Source organism: Triticum urartu, chromosome 4A, assembly GCF_056163025.1.
Source record: "Triticum urartu cultivar PI428250 chromosome 4A, HENAU_Tu73, whole genome shotgun sequence".
NCBI classification, from domain to species: Eukaryota; Viridiplantae; Streptophyta; class Magnoliopsida; order Poales; family Poaceae; genus Triticum; species Triticum urartu.
In genome coordinates this window covers 485,835,168-485,857,911 of record NC_141876.1, presented here as the reverse complement: position 1 = coordinate 485,857,911, position 22,744 = coordinate 485,835,168, and the positions used below count along the sequence as shown (strand labels likewise).

At 47.8% G+C, this 22,744-nt stretch overlaps 2 protein-coding genes across 6 annotated transcripts; one reads left to right on the top strand and one right to left on the bottom strand.

The window, feature by feature from the left end:
- Window positions 1-1,017: 1,017 nt before the first annotated feature.
- On the bottom strand, window positions 1,018-2,776 carry LOC125553985 (leucoanthocyanidin reductase-like). Of its 3 annotated transcripts, none has more exons than XM_048717619.2 (5): window positions 2,503-2,776; window positions 2,122-2,271; window positions 1,781-2,018; window positions 1,508-1,711; window positions 1,018-1,436 (listed from the first exon to the last, which is right to left on the bottom strand). In XM_048717619.2, exons 1-5 carry the CDS (start codon window positions 2,704-2,706, stop codon window positions 1,180-1,182), a joined length of 1,053 nt encoding a protein of 350 aa, XP_048573576.1. In that variant the 5' UTR covers window positions 2,707-2,776; the 3' UTR covers window positions 1,018-1,179. The 3 variants fall into 3 exon arrangements, with proteins under 3 accessions (XP_048573576.1, XP_087375873.1, XP_087375874.1); XM_087519747.1 differs by having other exon boundaries at window positions 1,018-1,433; XM_087519748.1 differs by having other exon boundaries at window positions 2,122-2,310; window positions 2,503-2,636.
- A 9,207-nt stretch (window positions 2,777-11,983) lies between these two features.
- Window positions 11,984-22,701, top strand: LOC125554821 (ubiquitin-ribosomal protein eL40 fusion protein-like). 3 transcript variants are annotated; one of them, XM_087518645.1, is made up of 5 exons: window positions 11,984-12,140; window positions 12,219-12,420; window positions 14,010-14,044; window positions 21,847-21,913; window positions 22,361-22,701. In XM_087518645.1, exons 1-5 carry the CDS (start codon window positions 12,038-12,040, stop codon window positions 22,362-22,364), a joined length of 411 nt encoding a protein of 136 aa, XP_087374771.1. In that variant the 5' UTR covers window positions 11,984-12,037; the 3' UTR covers window positions 22,365-22,701. The 3 variants fall into 3 exon arrangements, 2 of the variants coding, with proteins under 2 accessions (XP_087374771.1, XP_048574182.2); XR_015601393.1 differs by lacking the exons at window positions 14,010-14,044; window positions 21,847-21,913; window positions 22,361-22,701 and adding exons at window positions 13,073-13,297; window positions 13,475-13,850; XM_048718225.2 differs by lacking the exon at window positions 14,010-14,044.
- Window positions 22,702-22,744: the final 43 nt, after the last annotated feature.

The window sequence follows — 22,744 nt, the reverse complement described above, 5'->3', positions numbered from 1 at the left end:
GCTATCAACATCAGATGACATCACAAGGTATTCTAATCTTCATCTCCTTACTGCTTAGCTCTTACTGCACACTATATATTCTGGATAAATATGATTGATACTTATGGAAAATCATCCTTACAGTGTGCTTTAAACTGCATCCTTGTCATGAAAAATTAACTACTGCACTTGATATATATAGTCATCGATAATCTAATTGTGGTTCGGTGTTAGATCATTTTAGTATTTATATAGGCATTCATAGTGCAATCTGATTCTCTTATGTGCCACATGTTCATATTTACGATACTCCCTAATCAGAGTTGCCTCTAATTTTTCCTTCAACAGTATGTGTTATCATTTAGATTAACAGATTACCAGGTTGTTGGATCTACTATGTCCTAGGAATTGCCCATATGAAATTATCAGAGGTTTTATGCAAAATAGGGTCCACTACCAAATAGATTAATTCAATCAACAGTACCATGAAAATATTTACAAATACAAATTCGTACTGCTGTGTAGGATGGTGAAGCCATGGAACCTGATTGAAGATGGGAAGACTGATTGAAGGTGGGAAGATGATGCACGAAAAGCCTGAAGGAGATGTGGAGCCTTATTGAAGATGACCAGCTTCAGATCCAAGGTCAACGTCTCCCATCCAGTGCCTGTCACGGGGTCACAGCCAGCCCTTTGCGATCTGGGTGTATAACATGCGGGAAACAAAGTCTGTCTTTTATAGGCAGTGAAAAGGGCGTGAGGTGAGACGCAAAAAGCAGAATTGGTGCCATCTGAAATTGTTGAGGAATAGACGGGGGCGAAGAAAGGCAGTTGCATCTGTATATGCTAATCGCGTTCGTGGAAAAACGAGTAATAATAGTTTTTCCACAAACCCGGAATGATGGGTTTTTAGAAAACGAGTTTCCCCTATCCACGAGGTTGTTGGACGAGCCAAACAAGATTTTTTACGGTTAGGCAGTTTCCTTGGCTTACGTAGATTGCGTTCTCTATATTCCTTTTATCCAAACAACGCCTAAATAATCCATACCCATTGTACGTTATGCTTTATTACCACGGGGGGCGGGGAGACGTATATTTTTTACGGGTATATTTATAAGGAAAACGATAATCCAAACATGCCTCAAACTAGAAAAACAAAGCGAGACAAACGTTGCCGGGTTGCACTCTTCTCGATCTGGTCTAAGCACACGTAGGATAAACTGCCAATCTTTCCACCATCGGCGCGTTACTTTTCTTGCTCTCTTCAGCTTCTTCTTCCAGGTGGAGGCCATGAGCGTAGTCGTCGAAGCATTCGTCAATTGTCCTGAATGGAATGTCAGGGTAAAGGCTTGATACTTCAACGTCTCTCGACCCGTCGATGCCGAAGTTGGTCTGGCAGCCGTTTATAAAGATGTCGTGCGTGAGCGAAGCGACTATGCTCTCCGGGATGATGTCTTCTGCAATGCATAAGATGAATCAGATTTTCAAGCCAAAATTACGTTGAATCTCAGGCTGCATGAGTAGGTACCCGCAGCCATGGCGAGCAAGTCCTCCTTGCTAAGCGTGACGCGCGGCAGTGTGCGGCCGATCTTGCTCTCCCAGAGGCAGGCCATCTCGTTGGTGCTGAGGAGATTGCAGGCGGGGCGGAAGTGGACGACCTTGTTGACGCTCCGGGCGTCGTACGCGGCCTTGACCGTGAACTTGCCAATGTCAGTTCCAGCCACGAAGAACGCTGTGCAGTGCGGACAGAATCGCTGAGTCACGGTGAAGGAACAAAGAGAGAGGTAGGGCATGGGTATACCTCTGACGGTGCCATCGCCGTAGATCTGGAAGCGGTCGAGCGGCGGGCGCACCTCGGACGGGTGCATGTTGTCGAAGTAGGGCCAGCCGGCGATGGAGTTGCAGCAGATGTAGGTGTAGGGCACGCCGGCCGCCTCCGCCGCCCGCCGGACGCGCCGCTTCTCCTCGTAGAACCCCAGCCCGGCCCCCACCGGGCGCGCCCTGTCCACGTCGTGCCCGAACTCCGACGGCAGAAACCTCTGTTGTGCGCACCGCGCATACAAGTCCATCATGCATGCATACGGGTGTGTACGTGCACGTCACAGTGCAGTGTAACACAAACTTGCAAGTGCTGGCGCGTACCTTGACGGTGCCGGCGGCTTGGATGGCTTTGATGAGGCCGAGCTGGTCGAGGATGTTGGCGCCGCCCATCACCGAGATCACCACCTCGACGCCGTGCGCGCGGAGCGCCGTCTCCACGGACCTCCCGCCGTCTTTCCCGTCGACGCGGCCCTGGCATTTCAGAGGGCGCATACCTAGCTACGTGAACATCTGTACTACATACAGTGGCGGAGACACGCCTGGAGCAGTTAGGACTATAGCCCCAGGCCTAGAAACAACTTCCTTTGTAATTTCTTCATGCAAAGTATAGAAAATTATAAAAATTTATCATTCAACATAGCACAGCCCTAGGCATAATTTGCATCTAACTCCGACACTGGGTGTCTGCATGATATATAATACCTCGACGACCAAGGCGCCTTTGCGCTGGAGCGCGTCGACGGAGGCCGCGCGCGCGGGGCAGGCGTTGCCGGGGCGGACGAGGATGAAGGTCCTGCGCCCGCTGTCGAGGCAGGCCTCCGCCACGAAGCGACCGATGTAGCCGGTGGCGCCCACGATGAGTGCTGGGCCGGGACGAGGCACTTCCTCTTCCTCACAAGGCGCCATCGCTTCCGTCGCTGTGCCTAGCTTGCTAGAAGCTGATGACCAGATGGTGGCGGTTCTAGCAACCGGCTGGCAGACGCTGACCGGCAGAGTTGGATCTTATATAGAGGTTGTCTTTGTACCCTACTTGTCACCTGTCGGGCAGGTCTGGTTACAGAAGAAGAGTAGGTAAACACATGGCAGCCCAAACTCACACGTTAGGTGCTGCTGAATCCTAGTTTTGCCAGATCCAATAGCAAGGGACCAGATTCATATGTGAGTGGTAAATGGTCAGGGACCCTCTGTAGGAATCAGATGCTTCTGTATCGTGCAAAATTTCTGCACAACTGTCTCTCCGTTCGTGTCAAACGGGTAGTATGATCTCTTCTTGTTGGCTGGGCCTGATTCTTCTACACAGACCGGCTGGTAAGGGCCGTAGGTTTCTTCCTTAGTCAAGCCCCACGACAAATGCTGATGGCGTTTGCCCCGCCGAGAGACGTGGCGGTAGTTACCATTTTTGCGCCTCGTTTTTTTTAGCATAATAACTTTATCTTCTATATCTAAATAGCTAGCCCCCACTAACTATTTCTCTCAACATGCAAGCATGCCACATCATCCCACAACATGCATGAGAAAAGGTCCACTCTCACTATCATAGTATCTCAACATGCAAGCATGCCACTTCATCATGACATGCACGGAAAAAAACTCATCTCAATATGCAAACATACATGAGAATTTTCATTCTATTATGGTATATATATTTAAAATATATTTAACAACTATATAGTAATCAAACATAATAAGTTATATCATTTTTAGTTTTAGCCTTTTATATTATTACTTCAAATATTCATGTTTCATACAATGAATCACATTGAAATATGTTATAAAATGTTCCCGCAACAACGTGCGGGGTATCATCTAGTTCATCAAATGATAGTGTCGTTTACAAAAAGGGTCTTTTACATCTGTGTCCCTAACTGGAACCCACTACTCATATTTGCCCTTAATTTTGAAGTGTGCTCAAATTTATCCCTCTGCCGTTAAGTGCACTTATAGAAATGTCCTTCCGTGCTGTTTCCGTCCGGTCAAAGTGGGTTGACCGGTATCTGGCCGTTTCTTTGACAATCTTGCCCCTGTCTCCATGTGTCTCTTATGGATGGGACCCACTCCAAATTTTTTGGTAAAAGCCCTATCGCTCACACACTTCCACATGGGTCCTAGCTAGAAAAACTAAAATGAAAAATAGAAAAGGACTAGTCAAACTAGATATTAGGCCCACATGTCATTGGCTTATCAATATTTTCTCAAATATTTTTTTAATTAACAGTGGATTAGGCTGCCTCAATTAAAAGCCGTGGCTTGGGCCGACGGTCGCCCGCGACGACCAATTCCCGCGCCGGAGGCACACAGGGAGGCCGCAAGGAGGCCGACCGAGAGGACCAGGCGATAGCCCTCGATCTACCACGTGTGGGGATATTGTCGCCGGACCATATGGTCGCCGGAACAAACGGCGGCGACCATTCCCACGGCGGCTCTGGGCGGCGCAAGTGGGGGAGCTTCCATGCGAGCGGGAGGGAGAGGGAAAAAGGCTGTGTGGGGGATCTTCCATCACTAGGATCACGATGGCTACGCCGCTCAGGCTAAGAGAAGGCCAGAGCGAGGACTTTGACGATGGCGGCCATGGCAGAGCTCGGAGCTCGCGGGTAAGACAACCCGAGATCATGGCGGTTGCTGTGGAGGAAGCCCACGTCTTCTTCGGTACATCACGATGCCCGGGAAGCAGGTGGAATCGACCGGCGTGCCTCAATGGCGTCGAATCGAAGGCGGCAATCTGAGACTGGAGGCGGGAAGATGCGTTGTAGCGCTCAATCCTTGATGTCTCTGGTCGAATTAGTGCTGGAATTTAGTCTATTTTGGGCAGCCCAATAACTATTTCAGAAATTCCTAATAAATCCTAGAGGCCCACTTAGCCCATTTGTGCAAGGCAAGGGATACTACTAAAGTTTAGTCCCACATTGCTAATTTAGTGGGAGTTGGACCTCCTTATAAGGGAGGTTCTTTCCCCACTTGTACGAGCATGAGAACAAGAGGGATATCCACGCGCGCTCCTCCTCCGCCGCCCGCCTCGCCACGCCACGCCTCGTCACGACGTGCCGCGGGTTGCGGGAATGAGCCGAGCCGATATCTAAGGTCGCTCCTCTCAGATAGACGCACCGGAATCTCTTCCTCCTCTCGCCACAAGTTCCTGAGCATTGCGCTGCTGCTACGTTCTTCCCCATCCCGTCTTGCGGCGTGCACCGCAGGTCGGGACAGTAGGCCTCCGAAACCGCACCTTTTGAGTCCTGTACGGGAGAAGGATGATAAGGTTTTTGGGAAGCGCTTAGCGCGACTACTGGCTGCTTCATCACGGACGATCCGGTCGCCGACGACTTCTTCCCCGATGTCCACGACCTCCTCGACGACATGGCAGGCGAGGACACCGACCCCAAGTCCAGCGCTTCTGCTGCTGCTGTCCCGTACGTGTTCTTGTCTTTCCTGTTAAAGGTTCTGCCGCAGTTCCTTATTCTAGTCCTTGTCCTACACATGATAGGTTCTACTTCATATATGCAACTAGTTCTACTGTCTGCTATAGATATGTTAGGCTACGGTTCATATATGCAGAAGCTATTTACCTTCTCTCTGTCAGAACGCATGACTTGTTTTATCTCTATTATATTACTCATGCTTTATCTAGTATTTCTGTTAATAAAATCATTTGGTAAATTGCTCATATTTCCAACAATCCAAAAACCTTATTATAGGCAATTTACCCCAAGTGGTTTTGTTGCTTCCATGAGACCTCCTATGTTTAAGGGTATCCACTATAAGAGGTGGCGCGTGAGAGCAGTCTTATGGTTTCAAACCATGAGTTGCTATGACGCCACTCTCGACAAACCTGAAGGAGAGCTTGATGCTCAACAGGCACAAGCTTTTCAGAAAATGGATACTCTGTTTAAGGCTGCTCTCTTGAGTGTTCTTGGTGAGAACATAGTTGATGCTTATGCGTCAATTGATAATGGAAAAGATATGTGGGATGCACTCGAGGCCAAGTTTGGGGTCTCGGATGCTGGCACTGAGCTGTACATCATGGAGCAATTCTATGATTATAGGATGACTGAAGAGCGCTCCGTGGTTGAGCAAGCTCATGAGATACAGTCATTTGCTAGAGAACTTGAACACTTCAGTTGTATGCTACCGGACAAGTTTGTTGCCGGAGGTATCATCACTAAGCTTCCTCCTTCATGGAGGAACTTTGCTACCTTGCTGAAGCATAAGAGGCAGGAGTTTTCCATCCCGGATCTCATTGGCACTCTTGATGTGGAAGAAAAGGCGAGAGCAAAGGACGCACGTGCTCGAGGTATTGAGGAGGATCTAGTGCCAATGTGGTACAGAAGCAGAACTTCCAGCCCCACAAGTTCAAGAACAAGGGCAAGTTTGATAGGAAGAACAAGGCTGTGCAACACACGAACTTCAAGAAGAAGAATGACAAGAAGAAAGGTGCTTGTCATGTGTGTGGGGATCCTGATCATTGGGCTCCTAGTTGCCCTAATCGCTATGACAAGCGTCATCCTGGGAAAGGCGGCAAGACCGCTAATGTTGTCATTGGAGACACTGACATGAAGTATGATGGGTATGGTATATTTCTCACTATTCTTTCAGTATGTCATTCTCCTGACTGGTTGATTGACACGGGTGCTAATGTGCATGTATGCGGTGATATTTCCATGTTTTCGTCTTATCAGACCGGAGGGACTTCAACCGTGCTGATGGGCAACAGTTCAAGTGCTTCTGTTCGTGGTGTTGGCACGGTCGATCTGAAGTTTACTTCGGGGAAGATCGTGCGGCTGAAGAACGTGCATTATGTCCCTCCATCAATAAAAATCTTGTTAGCGGATCTCTTCTGTGTAGAGATGGCTACAAGCTTGTCTTTGAGTCGAATAAATTTGTAATATCCAAGTATGGAACCTTTGTTGGTAAAGGCTATGAGTCAGGAGGCTTGTTTCGTTTATCCTTATCAGACGTTTGCAATAAAGTTGTTAATCATATTTGCAACAATAGTGAATCTAATGTGTGGCATTCACGTCTTTGTCATGTTAACTTTGGTTGCATGTCGCGACTAGCGAAGTTGAACTTAATCCCTAATTTCACCACCGTCAAAGGATCTAAGTGTCAAGTGTGTGTGTAAGCTAAGAAACCTCGTAAGTCTCACACGACTGCGGAAATAAGAAATCTTGCACCACTAGAGCTCATACATTCAAATCTATGTGAAATGAATGGTGTGTTGACAAAAGGTGGAAAGAAATATTTCATGACGTTAATTGATGACTCCACTAGATACTGCCGTGTGTATCTTCTGAAATCTAAGGATGAGGCTTTGAACTTTTTCAATATCTATAAAGCTGAAGTGGAAAACCAACTTGATCGGAAAATCAAGAGGCTTAGGTCCGACCGTGGTGGAGAGTATTTTTCCAATGAGTTTGATGCTTTTTATGCGGAACATGGTATAATCCATGAGAGGACGCCTCCCTACTCACCTCAGTCAAATGGGGTGGCCGAAAGAAAGAACCGTACTCTAACTGATTTGGTTAACGCCATGTTAGACACATCGGGTCTCTCCAAGGCATGGTGGGGGGAGGCAATATTGACAGCATGTCATGTCCTAAACCGAGTCCCCACAAAGAACAAAGAGATAACTCCATTCGAGGAATGGGAGAAGAAAAGGTTAAAACTCTCTTATCTGCGAACATGGGGTTGTTTGGCGAAAGTCAATACTCCAATTTCAAAGAAGCGGAAGCTTGGACCAAAGACTGTGGATTGTGTTTTCCTGGGATATGCTTTTGATAGCATTGCCTATAGATTCTTGGTTGTAAAATCTGAGGTACCTGACATGCATGTCGGTACGATCATGGAGTCGAATGATGCGACATTCTTTGAAGATATCTTTCCCATGAAGGATATGGCTACCTCATCTAATCACGAGATGCCTAGTTCATCGAATCAGGAACCAGTTACAATTACCGAACCTGCAATTTCGATGGAACACTTTGAAAGTCTAGTGGAGGAGAACAATGAAGTTCCTATTAGGAGCAAGAGACAGAGGACTGCAAAGTCCTTTGGTGATGATTTTCTTGTGTACCTCATAGATGACACTCCCAGTTCTATTTCAGAGGCCTATGCATCTGAAGATGCTGACTACTGGAAGGAAGCGGTTCGTAGCGAGATGGATTCCATCTTGGCAAATGAAACTTGGGAGATAATTGATCGTCCTTATGGGTGCAAACCTATAGGATGCAAATGGGTATTCAAGAAGAAGCTTAGGCCTGATGTTACTATTGAAAAGTACAAGGCTCGGCTCGTGGCTAAGGGTTATACCCAAAAGGAAGGTGAAGACTTCTTTGATACTTACTCACCTGTGGCTCGACTGACCACTATTCGAGTTCTACTTTCACTAGCCGCCTCGCATGGTCTTCTCGTTCATCAAATGGATGTTAAGACTGCTTTCCTAAATGGAGAGTTGGACGAGGAAATTTATATGGAACAACCAGATGGGTTTGTACTAGATGGTCAGGAAGGGAAAGTGTGCAAGTTGCTGAAGTCTTTGTACGGACTTAAGCAAGCACCCAAACAGTGGCATGAGAAGTTTGAAAGAACTTTAACAGCTGCAGGCTTTGTTGTGAACGAAGCTGACAAATGTGTGTACTATCGCCATGGTGGGGGCAAGGGAGTTATCCTGTGCTTGTATGTTGATGACATACTAATTTTCGAAACCAATCTGAATGTTATTAAGGAGGTTAAGGATTTCCTATCTCGTTGTTTTGAGATGAAGGATTTAGGAGTGGCTGATGTCATTCTGAACATCAAGTTGTTGAGAGACGATGATGGTGGGATTACATTGCTTCAATCTCACTATGTGGAAAAGATCTTGAGTCGCTTTGACTACAGTGACTGCAAGCCCTCTCCAACACCATATGATGCTAGTGTGTTGCTTCGAAAGAATCGAAGAATTGCTAGAGACCAAGTGAAGTATTCTCAGATTATTGGCTCGCTTATGTACTTAGCCAGTGCTACAAGACCTGACATCTCTTTTGCTGTTAGCAAACTGAGTCGGTTTGTTTCAAAACCAGAAGATGTGCATTAGAAAGCTCTAGAAAGAGTTTTGCGTTATTTGAAAGGCACTGCAAATTATGGAATTCACTACACCGGGCATCCAAAGGTGCTTGAAGGGTATAGTGACTCAAACTGGATCTCAGATGCTGATGAGATAAAGGCCACGAGCGGTTATGTATTCACTCATGGAGGTGGCGCTGTTTCTTGGAAGTCTTGCAAGAAGACCATCTTAACGAGGTCAACAATGGAAGCAGAACTCACAGCACTAGATACAGCTACGGTTGAAGCAGATTGGCTTCGCTGGCTCTTGAATGACTTGTCGGTTGTTCCGAAACCTGTACCGGGTGTCCTTATGAACTGCGACAATCAAACTATGATCACGAAAGTGAGCAGTTCAAAGGATAAAATGAAGTCATCAAGACACGTTCAGAGAAGGTTAAAGTCTGTCAGGAAAATGAAAAACTCCGGAATTATTGCGTTGGATTATATCCAAACGTCTAAAAATTTGGTAGATCCTTTTACCAAGGGTCTATCACGTAATGTGATAGATAATGCATCGAGGGAGATGGGTATGAGACCCACAATATGAGTTGTTCACAGTGGTAACCTATTCTTTGTGATGGGAGATCCCGTGAATTAGATGTGGAAGACAAGCTATTGGTCAACTGAGAGGAGAGTATCCTTACTATTCACAATACCACTCCATGAAGATGCAATACTCTCCTAATCTGCATGGCAAGTTGATGTATATCTTAATGTGTTCTAAGTGGCTTATTTAAGCAGAGATGTTATCCTGCAGAACATCTTTTGAAGAACACACCTATATGAGTCTGATTGTCAAACGTCGCAATCTATGAGAGTAGGGTTCTCTCTAGTAAATTCATGAAAGGTCATGGAGTATGACGCATAAGCTCCACCCGCGGGGAAGACCCACGGTAGCCACGTATCGGTCAAGGCTTTATGTGAAGCTAAATTCACAGAAAACTTGCAGTTCAAGGCCCAGTTCACTGTTCAAGTTGCTTACTAGTGTAGCATAGAGTTCTAGGTGGAAGTTCAACTTAACAGTCTCCACTGCAGTACCGGTATATAAAACAGTGTTTTTTGGAACCAAAGACAAATTTCTGTGTGCCTCCGGGATTTGGTGGGGGATTGCTGGAATTTAGTCTATTTTGGGCAGCCCAATAACTATTTCAGAAATTCCTAATAAATCCTAGAGGCCCACTTAGCCCATTTGTGCAAGGCAAGGGATACTACTAAAGTTTAGTCCCACATTGCTAGTTTAGTGGGAGTTGGACCTCCTTATAAGGGAGGTTCTTTCCCCACTTGTACGAGCATGAGAACAAGAGGGATATCCACGCGCGCTCCTCCTCCGCCGCCCGCCTCGCCACGCCACGCCACGCCTCGTCACGACGCGCCGCGCCGCGCCTCGTCACGACGCGCCGCGCCGCGCCGCGGGTTGCGGGAATGAGCCGAGCCGATATCTAAATTTTTTCCACGCACTACGGGTATACGCTGCACCCTTCGGCTGCTGACTGTTCGTTTCATCTCCCGCGTTCCCTTCAGCTCCCGGCGCAGCCTCTCGCCTCCTTCTCTTGCGCCTATAAAAAGGAGGTCGCTCCTCTTAGAGAGACGCACCAGAATCTCGTTCTCGTCCTCCTCTCGCCACAAGTTCCTGAGCACTGCGCTGCTGCTACGTTCTTCCCCATCCCGTCTTGCGACGTGCACCGCAGGTCGGGACAGTAGGCCTCCGAAACCGCACCTTTTGAGTCCTGTACGGGAGAAGGGTGATAAGGTTTTTGAGGAGCGCTCAGCGCGACTACTGGCTGCTTCATCACGGACGATCCGGTCGCCGACGACGACTTCTTCCCTGACGTCCACGACCTCCTCGACGACATGGCAGGCGAGGACACCGACCCCAAGTCCAGCGCTTCTGCTGCTGCTGTCCCGTACGTGTTCTTGTCTTTCCTGTTAAAGGTTCTGACGCAGTTCCTTATTCTAGTCCTTGTCCTACACATGATAGGTTCTACTTCATATATGCAACTAGTTCTACTGTCTGCTATAGATATGCTAGGCTACGGTTCATATATGCAGAAGCTATTTACCTTCTTTCTGTCAGAATGCATGACTTGTCTTATCTCTATTATATTACTCATGCTTTATCTAGTATTTCTGTTAATAAAATCATTTGGTAAATTGCTCATATTTCCAACAATTAGTAGGCTGGTAGGATGCGTTCATGTCGTAAGAGCTTCCCGACGAGTTGGCGGGGCTTGGTGTTGCCCTTGGCCACGTTCTTGACAGACGACGGCGACAGGTCACTCTCTAGCCGTCCAGCATGCTTGCGGGAGAGGGCTCAAGGGCGGGAGAGAGAAAGCAGGCTAGCGGCAGAAAGAGAACGAGGGCAAGAGGGATGCGACGTCAGGGGAGGCCAGCTGTAGAGGCGACGCCCGTTCGTCACTCTCACCGGAGTTGAGAGAGAGTGGCGTCGGCCCGTCGTTCGGCAGGGAGAGAGAGAGGTGAGAGAAAGAAAAATATTTTTTGTCTAGCTAGGACCCACATGTAAGTGTGTGTGAGAGAGATGGGGTGAGAGAAAGGGTTTTTTCAAAAAAAAGGGAGTGGGTCCTACCGGTAGGTGAGACATGAAGACAGGGCCAAAATTGTCAAAGAAACGGCCAGATACCGGTCAAACAGCTTTGACCGGACGGAAACGGCATGGATGGGCATTTCTATAAACGCACCTAACGGCAGAGGGACAAATTTGAGCATGCTTTGAAATTAGGGGCAAATCTGAATAGGTGGTTCGAGTTAGGGACAGAAATGCAAATGACCCTTACAAAAAAAGCTAAAGAACAAAGTCAACGATGTTTGCGCCTTGGTAACTTGACGGGCACGCTTCCTTTCGTTCATGTTTCATACAATGAATCACATTGAAATATGTTGTAAAATGTTCCCGCAATAACGTGCGGAGTATCATCTAGTTCATTAAAGAATAGCGTCGTTTACAAAAAAAGCTGAAGAACAAAAGTCAGGGATGTTTGCGCCTCGGTAACTGGATGGCGCGCTTCCTTTCGTTGGGAAAATGTAAAAATAGACGCACGAGCTACGGAGCGGAACGTGGCCGCCGGCAAAATAGCATAAGACCGCAACGGAAACAAGAACCAAGGAGGAAAGAAAGCACGTACGAAGGGGGGAGTAATCAAGGATGCAGATCTTCGTCAAGACGTCGGCGGGGAAGACCACCACCCTGGAGGTCGAGAGCAGCCACACCGTCGATGATGTCAAGTCCAAGGTCCAGGACAAGGAAGGTATACCGTGAGTCGTCCATGCCCAACGCCACGTTTTTTTAATTAATTACCCCCGTGTCGCACCGTCGATCTTCGCAGGAATCTCGCCGGACCAGCAGCGTCTCGTCTACGCCGGGAAGCAGCTGCCGGACGGCCGCACCCTGGCCGACTACGGTGTACACAAGGAGTCCACAATCCACCTCGTGCTACGCCTCGGCGGAGGCTGGTGCTTCTACAAATACGGCCCCGGCCTGCGAGCCCTCGCGGAAAAGTACAACGCCAACAAGATGATCTGCTGCAAGTACGTATTTTTTCTCTTTCATTCAAAAGTGGATAATCCCGGTCTGCCTGCATCATACGACACACATAGTCATTTTATATTAAAAAATATATGAATTTGTTAAAGTACATCTAGATATGTCATAAGTATTGCACGTTTAAATCTTGTGCCGTAAATTTTAGGCCAAGATTCGTACGGATATTTTCTTTTCTTTTTTCTTTTTTCTTTTTATGCTTGCTTGAGTCACTTTAAATGTGTAATAATTAGGACACATCTAAATGCGCCTTAGACAAAATAAGTTTCAGTCATCGGGTCACAAAAGTTATCCTATATACCTAAAAGATTCACCCCCACTATCCTATTTATCTTAACATGCAAGCTATCCACATCAGCAGTCCACTCACATCAGCGCTCCGTTACCGAATTACAAGAGGGACCTACCACAGGTTGACATGGATTCTCTGCCTTCACGTCACCTCAACTTCTTCTACCAAGTTGTGCCACACACACGTCACCTCAACTTCTTTTACCACATTGTGTCACACACACATGCTGTGCGTTATCACGTTGTGCGGCACGCAGCAAATGTAGGTGGCATACGAAACGAGGGCCTGCCCATATTCCTTTCATCCACTATCTCGCCACTGATCATTAATAGGCCCGTTTATACTAGGATAAAGCCAGTTTGTCTCACACAAATCATGAACGAATTATTGCGCCTTCCAACTGGGTGCTACTGCGACGGGGCGGCGGCGGACATGTAGCAGAGCATCGGTATCCATTAACTAGAGGAATAGGTGTCAGGCAGGCAGCGGTGAGGACGTAGCAGCAGCCAGCAGGCGAGGCGCCACACACCGACGACAACGATCGTAGACTGAACGCTCCAGCTAGGGCTGAGGTATGTCAAAATATCAATTAATCTTTTTGCCTAATTTTTGGACAGATTGGTTTGGTGAATCGGTTTATCTAATCACATCATAGAGATAACGAGTACTTCTTTTTCGTAGTGAATAATTTGTGCATCATTAAATTTTGGACCGATTTATCTACGTTCAATACTGTCAAAATTCTGCAGCCGCCACTGGGTACTACTGCAAGGGTCGAACAAGCAGAACGAGAGTGCCAGATCGATAGAGAAGAACACCGCTACATGACCAGAAACTGGAGCCCTATGTTGCCATCATGGACATGGATCGGAAGGCTCTGAATTACGCCAGATGCATTCATCCCCTACAAACTATAATATTTCGGGGCAACCTTTTAATCATAATTTAATTTTATTAATATCTGTGTAAATGCAGATAACTCATCATGCTTATTTCTAGGAATGGAACTAAGCTTCATCAAATTCAAAAGCATGTATAATGCTGCGCACTACACAAAACAAACAAAAAGAATGAGAACAACCTGAGTATACTGTCATGAATGGTCGCAGTATGTTGCACAAGGTTGATCCGGTGAGAAGCATGATTTACTCAATAGTGTACCTCGTGATTTATTAGTGATATCTTTTAACAGAAAATTAGATTATTAGTGAACTCGCATTTTTTCTTCTGAGCAAGCTATGTTTTTATGGAATGGATAGTTAATAGTTGTCATCGTTGTTTCAGGTTTTTTCCAAGGGCTGAGATGTCTCTACTTAAAGGTGTTTTTTTTGCATCAGCTTGTTTTTATTTTGCGGGTGATGTATCACCTTGGTGATATACTTTTTTTGCGGGGAACCTTCGTAATATACTATTAAGGTAATAAAGGAGAAGAAGTTTATCAAAGAAGGTAATAATTAGTAAAAAAAATCACGTGCACACAATTTAAGCTTTTCAACACTTTTATCTTATTCTAAACAATATTTTTTTCCAAGAATGTTATTTAAAAAAACACATTTATCATATTCTAAACAATATTTTTTTCCAAAGAATATTCTTTATCATCGCACATACTAAAATTCATGTGCACACAATTTTAGCTTTTCAACACTATTCTCTCTTATTCTAAACAATATTTTTTTCCAAGAATATTATTTATCATCGGCACATACTATCTCATGTTTCTAAACATCAAATTATTTGTTAGAAATTCCCGCAACAACGTGCGGGGTATCATCTAGTTGAAATAGACTTTCGTCCCGCTTTATTAATAAAGCCACCATCGCGTCCATACAAAAAATTCAAGTGCAGTAGAGTAAATTAAACGGCTGCGGCGTCAGCACAAACGGATCCCTCGCCAACAAGAGCACACTCTCTCAGCCGGCTCCCTCTCGCCCTCTCCACCTACCCCACCGCTCTGCCACTGCGCCCACCGTTGCTACCCGCCCACCACCGGCCTCCACTGAGATCCCGCCGCCGCGGCCCTCCAGGGTCCCCTTCCCCCACCCGCCGCCGCACTCCGCAAGCATGGCTCACTACCTGCCGCTGGCAAGGAGCCGCTTCCCTGGGGAGCTGCTCACCCACGGGGACTCAGATCTGAGGCCGGAGCGGGGCGGGGGCATTATCTCCCGCTCACCAGGCATGGACGCTTTGGAGGCGGATTACCGCAACCATGCCCTGCTGGCTACGGTCCGGGGCAGGCGGCCCGCGGTCTCGCCAGAGGCACTAGTGCGGGAGCTGGAACGCTGCTGCGGCGTCGAGAGGAGCCGGATCCGGGTGGAGGTCACGCATCCGGCCGATTTCTTCATCACCTTCGCCACATCAGAGGAGTGCGATGCGGTCTTCACCCGGTCCGGCCAGATCCGCTGCGTCGGGGCCCCCATCGCCTTCCAGCGCTGGCACCGGAGCGCGCAGGCCTCCAGCGGCAAACTGTAGTTCTTCTGCAAGTTAGGGATCGAGGACCTTCCTGCCAGTGCTTGGGAATGGGGGACTCTTAGTCAGCTCGTCAACAACCTTCAAGGTCAGCTGGTTGAGATCCTGCCGCCGACCGACCGCTGGCAGCTGGAGGTGACGGCGTGGATGAAGAACCCGTCCGGCATTCCCAAGATTTATGATCTGGAGGTTCCGGAGCCGGCGGGTCTGCCAAACTCGGTCGACCAAGAATGGCCGGTTGCCCCACCGCCGCCGGCGCCGCCCTCGGAGCGCATTACACTTGTGCATCACCTCACCATTCATGTCCTGGATGTGGTGGACCGCACCGTGCCATACTTGCAATTCAGGCCGGACTTCGAGCCGGAGGAGGACGAAGATCTCACTAGAAGACACGACTACTCCAGAATCTGCTACTGGGGCTCGATAGATGGAACTGGTGCGGGCAACATGATGCGGTCAGGGGGCCATCCCTTCACGGGTCCGGGCGGGCTGGGTATTGCGGGTGATTGGGGTGGGCGTTCGGCCAGCGACCTTCCTACCCAGGGCGGCGGTCTGGAGTTTGGCGCACCAAGGCCGACGGCAACCGCACTGTCCTCTGTTTCACCTTCTTCCAATGCCACGACGGCGGTTGGATCTGTGGCCCTTGTGGAGATGCCAGTGGGTAGGTCCCCGGCATCCACTGCCGTGGGCTCAGCAGCGCTGCATCGGACACCAGAGTTAGCACCAAGTGGACGGGGATGTGCGCCATCACCGCGGAGGCTGTCATTTAGCCAAGAGGCTCAGGGGGAGGCTGCAGATGGATCGACCCAAGCTGACGACGTGTTGGATGGGGCAGCACAGGCGCCTGTGATAGAGGAACATAATAGAGCGCTGCTGGAGGTCGTGGGGGCGACAGGGCCGCTCTCATCATTGTGCATCCCGCACAGGCAGGAGGAGGAGGAGCCATCGGGGCAGGATTTGCCTCGCACCCCGATTGTAGTCCCGCTGAGGGAGCACCGGCTAATACGGCCAAGCGAGGAGGACACGGCTACGGAATTCGGCCCCAAAACAGTGGTGACCACGCTACTGGAGGGTGTCGGGGCCACACCCGCGCCATCAGTCTTGGGACTCAGGACGGTGGCATCCGTGCCGGCCAGGCGCAAGAAGACTCTGCCTCCCAATTTCACTCCAAGGAGGAGTGCTAGGCTCTGCCAGCAAGATGATGGCATGAAGAAAGGACCGGAGCAGCGTGCCCAGACGGTGCTACTCCGACGCATGGGCCTGATCGAGAACAAGGAGCAGATGACCCAGGAGGCTCTTGAGGCGTACCTCCGGCTTTTCGACAAGCCACTGGCGCCCCAACACATTAGGGCGGTGGCCGCCCTGCTCGATCCGGAGGGACATGAGTTCAACGAGCCGGCGCAGCTCCAGTTCGGGGCATTCTTACTTCCCGAGCAGGCAGAGTCATGCGGCGTCTAGTCGCAGCGACATCGAAGGAAGAGGCTCTTCTCTGGTTTGTAATGTCGTTAGGCATAGTATCTTGGAATGTAAGGGGGCTCAATAACCCCGCAAGACGCAGTGCGGTCCGTCTGTCCCTGCAACAGCTTAATGTCTCATTGGTATGTTTACAAGAGTCTAAATTGGCCATGGTGGAGAGGGCCCTGGTCTTGTAGACTTTAGGGCCCGGGTTTGATGAGTTTGACTATCTGCCAGCGGAGAGGGATGGCGTTGTGATGGCGTGGAAATCCAATCAATTGCAGGTTTCCAATGTGCAGAAAGGGGGAATTTGTAATCTCGGCAATGGTTAGATCTCTGGCTGATGACAAAATCTGGAAGGTTTCTTCTATGTATGGGCCACAGGAGGTCGAAGACAAAATCAGGTTTCTGGAGGAGCTGGCACATCTAGGCCAGCAGGTTCAAGTACCCTGGATTATCAATGGGGATTTCAATCTGGTGAGCAAGGAGGAGGAGAGAAGCACTCGGAGGATCAATAGGAGGACTGCAAACAAGTTTAGGCACACCTTGAATAGCCTTGGTCTGCATGATATGCCTCTGGCAGGCAGATGCTTCACTTGGTGCAATGGTCAGGAGCAAACAGTTATGGCACGTCTAGATAGGCTGCTGTTTAATAATGAATGGGAAGATCTATTCCCGATCAGCGACCTGACACCCCTAAGCTCGAACATCTCGGATCACTGCCCCCTTCTACTCTCGGTCTCCAGGGAACGTCCACGAGCACACAGATTCAGGTTCGAAAACTTCTGGTGCAAAATTCCGCGTTTTTTGGAGGTGGTTCGAGAGGCTTGGGAGGAGACAGTCAACAGTCAGAACCCGATGAAGATTTTTGCAACCAAATTGCAGTGCACAACAAAAGCCCGAAGGAGCTGGGGGCAGAGAAATCAGAGTTCTTTTAACCTCCAATTCTAGATAGCGAGTGAGGTTATTCTGCGCTTAGATTCTGCGCAAGAAGTCAGGGCACTATCAAAGGACGAGAGGAGATTGAAAGCTTTCCTAAAGGGCGAATGCCTGGCACGAGCGTCGCTGGGAAGAACGAGGCTGCGTCAGAGGACGCACATTAGAGTCTTGAAAGAGGGTGATGCGAACACTAAGTACTTCCACATGAAGGCTAATGGTAGGAGGAGAAAACACCTGATTCCGTGTATTACCGATGGGACTCATACGGCGGCCACAGTGGAAGACAAGCTGGAGCTTGCGAGGGGCTTCTTCATGGAGCTCATGGGCACGCCCAAAGAGCGTCCTAGGCTGATCAAGCTTGATGAGATACGACTAGGGGCGATTGACCCGGACATGGCACAAGCTTTGGAGGCTCCTTTTTCAGCCGAGGAGGTCAAGCGTGTGGTATTGGGCATGCCGTCGGACCGTGCACCCGGGCCGGATGGATTCTCCGGGCTGTTCTACCAGTCTTGTTGGGATATAATTGCCCAGGACTTCATGGAGGTGATGGAACAGCTCCACACGGGCGGTTTCAACTCGTTTGAGATCCTCAACGAGTCCATCCTGACGCTATTACCCAAGAAGGAGGGAGCGCTGCATCTTAGAGACTTCAGACCGATCAACCTTATTCACGGAGCTGCAAAGATATTTGCGAAAGTTTTAGTGGTGCGGCTGTCCCCCCTGTTGCCGAAGATTATTACCCAGGCACAGTGTGCTTTTGTGAACTCCAGAAGTATACATGAGAACTTTAAGTTTGTACGGAGTGCGGCTCGACAACTGCACCAGAGGAAAACCAAAGCTATTCTGATGAAGATCGACATCTCCAAGGCTTTGATACCCTTTCTTGGGAATTTTTGCTGGAAGTCCTTCGGAGAAGAGGTTTCGGTGAGAGATGAATCTCTTGGATCTGTGGGTTGTTACGTACTGCATCGACCTCTATCCTTCTTAATGGAGTCTTGGGCGAGCCATTCATGTTGGGCAGTGGAGTCAGGCAAGGAGACCCCATATCTCCAGCGCTATTCATCATAGCCATGGACACTCTCCATGCTTTAATGGAATGGGCGAAGCAACATCGGCTGCTCTCTGGTATTTGGCTGGGATGAACGGGTGCCAAGAACCTCCATTTTCGTGGATGATGCCATCCTTTTCTTCACCCCCTCCAGTACAGACTTACATGTGGTGGCCGGCATACTCAAACTATTTGGGGAGGCCTCGGGACTATGCATTAACTTCCAAAAGAGCTCAATCACAGGGATCTGTTGTGATGAGGAACAGCTCCAGATAGTGGCCAACCACTTCCAATGCGACAACCAGCCGTTTCCCTTCAAATACTTGGGACTGCCTCTGTCGATCTATAGGCTCAAACGCCATGATATTCTCCCTCTGGTGGACAAGGTTTCCAGTAAGATGAAGGGCTGGAAACCAAAGATGCTGGCAATATCCGGAAGACTGACTCTGTGCCAATCTGTCCTCATGGCACTGCCTATTCACCATATGTCCGTCCTTCCACTTCCAGTCTGGGCAATCAAATTAATTGAATGAAGATGCAGAAGCTTTGTGTGGAAGGGAGAGCAGCAGATCAGCGGGGGTCACTACCTTCTACCCTGGGCTATGTTATGCAGGCCCAAGGAGTTTGGCGGCCTCGAGGTTCTGAACCTGAGGAGTTTTGGGCTGGCTCTCCGCTGTCGGTGGCTGTGGAAGAATTGGGACAAGGAGGAAAGACCTTGGAGTTTCTTTCTGGACAAGGCAGAAAAGGAAGTGGTTGCGATGTTCAACGCAGCATGCGAGATAAAGCTGGGTAGCGGTCATGACGCCCGATTCTGGGTTGATAACTGGCTCCCGGGCGGGAGATCCATCGCCTACACCGCGTAAGCTTTATACTCATATGTCAAGGACAAGGGCATGTCTATCAGAGAGGCTCTGTCTAACAACGCCTGGGTCCGAGACATCTAGGGTGGCATCTCATCGAGAGCCCTGGCCCAGTACCTAGAGGTGTGGGACACCGTGCAAGAAACTGTGCTTCAACAGGACAGCAGGGACTCCCCAGATGGAGACTAACAGAGAGTGCAACTTTCTCGGTCGGCTCGACGTACAGGATGTTTTTCTTGGCGAATGCCGGATTTGCTTGCACTAAGCCTATATGGAAATCGAAGGCGACCCCTAGATGCAAATTCTTCATGTGGTTAGTGGTCCACAAGAGATGTCAGACAACGGACAATTTGCAGAGCAGGGGCTGGCCCAACGATCCCTGCTGCCAATTATGTCACTCGGAGCTGGAGGATTGCACACACCTTTTTGTACACTGCAGATATACGCAACTTGTGTGGACAAGGATCAAACAGTGGTCAGGCGCCAACTTCACAATACCAAATGAGAGCTACACTTCTACTGAAGACTGGTGGATAAGCGCCAGGCAACAAATACCCAAGACGAGGAGGCGCGTGTTCGACACCATTACCATCCTGATCCATTGGCGAATCTGGAAAGAGAGGAACGCCAGAGTCTTCGACCAGCAGGCCAGCAGTGTTGACAAGGTCTTTGATGCTTTCAGGGAAGATCTGGCCACCTAGAGAGCAGCGGGGTGCATCTTAGACACTGACACTACTGGGTAATCTAGGGTGTTGCTCTCTTCCTCTTCTGTAAGGCTGTTGGCCAGTCTTAGTGTGGCTTCAGGCTTTTAGTATTCTGCTGGGCCATTGCTTGTGGCCAGTACCGATGTAACTGTGTTTTTCCGCTCCCTCTAATAAAGAACGGCCTATGGCCCTTCGAGAAAGGATAAAAAATAAGAAGAAAAGATCACCAAGTGGCCGTAGTATCAAGGCCCGTTGTGTGTCAAGTCAGCGTGCGCCTGCAGTCATAGCATCCATCATAAGGCACAGGTGACTGCGATCACGTTGTCTCGGTAGCTGGTACCAAAATGCTTACAGCAAAACATGACAAAACCAGTCAGAAGCAAAATTACATAGCTTATCCACATAATCGGGTAGTAGGACGCCAGCCAAACTGGTTAAACAAAACTCATGCAACCGTTTTCAAATGGCTGGACCCGAAGGCCATAAGCCCTCGCACGTCTATAGGCTGCAGTGATGATCACATACAGATTGATGCCATAGCTAGCTCTGTAGGTAACCTACAATTTTTTTGGAATAGATGATCGGTTAAAAACATAATTATTCTAGCAATTTCAAATTGCCCAATGAAGGACACAAACTCCCACACGGAATTTACCCTTCAGTGGTGAATACCACCTAACCAATTACCAAACCAATTTGGTATACTTGTTGGTCGTGATAAATTGAAGTAACACGAATCATCCATCAAATCAATGTAGCAAACAGATATGACATGAATAAATGATGAATTGTTTTCTCTTAATCGCAAAATGAACATTTTGTGCTACCCGGTCAATTATGTTTTGCAAAATTATCTTTTGTAAGAACTAAGTCCCTCTGTAAGAATCACATGAAAACTTTGATTTTAGAACTTTTGTTTATTAGATGTGTTATGCGAAAAATAGACCCAGAATTTATAAAATCCGCATACATAGACTTCACGAGAAAGACACCATTGTTAATCAACCTCCACCGTAACGGTACAGACATCTCGGTTAAATTGATTGACACCAACGTACTAACCAAGTGGATCCACCCAGTTCATTTGTCACGGAGTAAGGCTCCGCTAAATTAACTATTCAATGGGCTAGCCCCAAGACAGCTGCCACCGTGGCCTCCTTCCTAACTATAATATTATAAAGGGTCAGATATTGAAGAGCTAATGAAGTGTCACCTAACCAATTATCTTCCCAAAAACTCGTTGATTAGCAACCACTAACCTTAATGGAACCTCTCATGAAAAACAAAGACGACCTTCGCCAAGCCCTTCCTGGTGCGTAAGCCCCAACTTATTTAGCTGTTCTTCACACAATTGCCTGCGTGTGTACATGATTACATGTGACTCACATCGATCATTACATGTGATAAAAGTAGGCATTGTCTATCCCGTCACACCATTTCCTAATTGTTGTGTTCGTGTACATGATTTAGCTCTTGACAAGTAAGTTGGTGATGTGTACCCTAAGAGGTAAGTGTAGATGTGATGCAATGCAACTATGTAGGAGCGATTATCAACCTTTTTTCTTCTTCTAGAAGGAGGTTCCATCGTGGTCTTTGCGTATCATAGTGATTGTCCTAATTAGCGTTTTGTCACTATTCTCTTGCAGGTGCTATGCTCGGCTGCTTCTTAGAGCTACAAACTGCCGCAAGAAGAAGTGTGGCCACAGCAACCAGGTGAAACTTCATCCATTGTCCCTTTATGGAAGAAAGAAATCATGTTCTTTGCCTCATAGATCTTGTTAGAATACAGTTCATCGCCGACGATATTCAGAAATAAAATTATTATTTTTTGATTAAAAATAAAATTAATTCTTTCATGATGCATGCTCTAGTCATAGTGTCGTATCCAACATTTTACTCCATTTAACATACTTTCCAACTCCCCTGCTCTTTTTTTATGTGATGACCCTGATTTTTTTTCTTCTGGTATGCACTGTAGGGGCATGTGTTCCATCCACACTAACACTCTCATGACAAAACATTTTCGTACAAATAGGAACTTCTAGGTTTTGACAGCTACTATTGGATATTTATATTTATTTAGATACAATTGATGTGAATTACTGAATAATCTATTCATTTTTCTTATCTGATGTATTGTGTGCAAACTATTATTTACAGTTGAGGCCAAAGAAGAACAAGTACAGGAGGTACTGAAGTGCCATTTGTCAATGAATCAACTTCTCACTACTCATATAGCCATATCATCTGAGATTCACAGTTCATGTCCTGTTTAATTACCTCGTTGTAACATCCTGCTGGGTGTAAACCATGATTACATAATTACTCTCTCAAATACAGATTTTTTTGAGACAATTTACGAAGCTTTATTACGTCGTCACCAGTTGGACCAGGACGAAAGAGAGGTTCCCGGGATGGCCTAACCACACACGGCGGCCCATCCCTAAATTCAAAGCATGTTGGGGAACGTTGCAGAAAACAAAAATTTTCCTACGGTTTCACCAAGATCCATCTAGGAGTTCATCTAGCAACGAGTGATTGGTT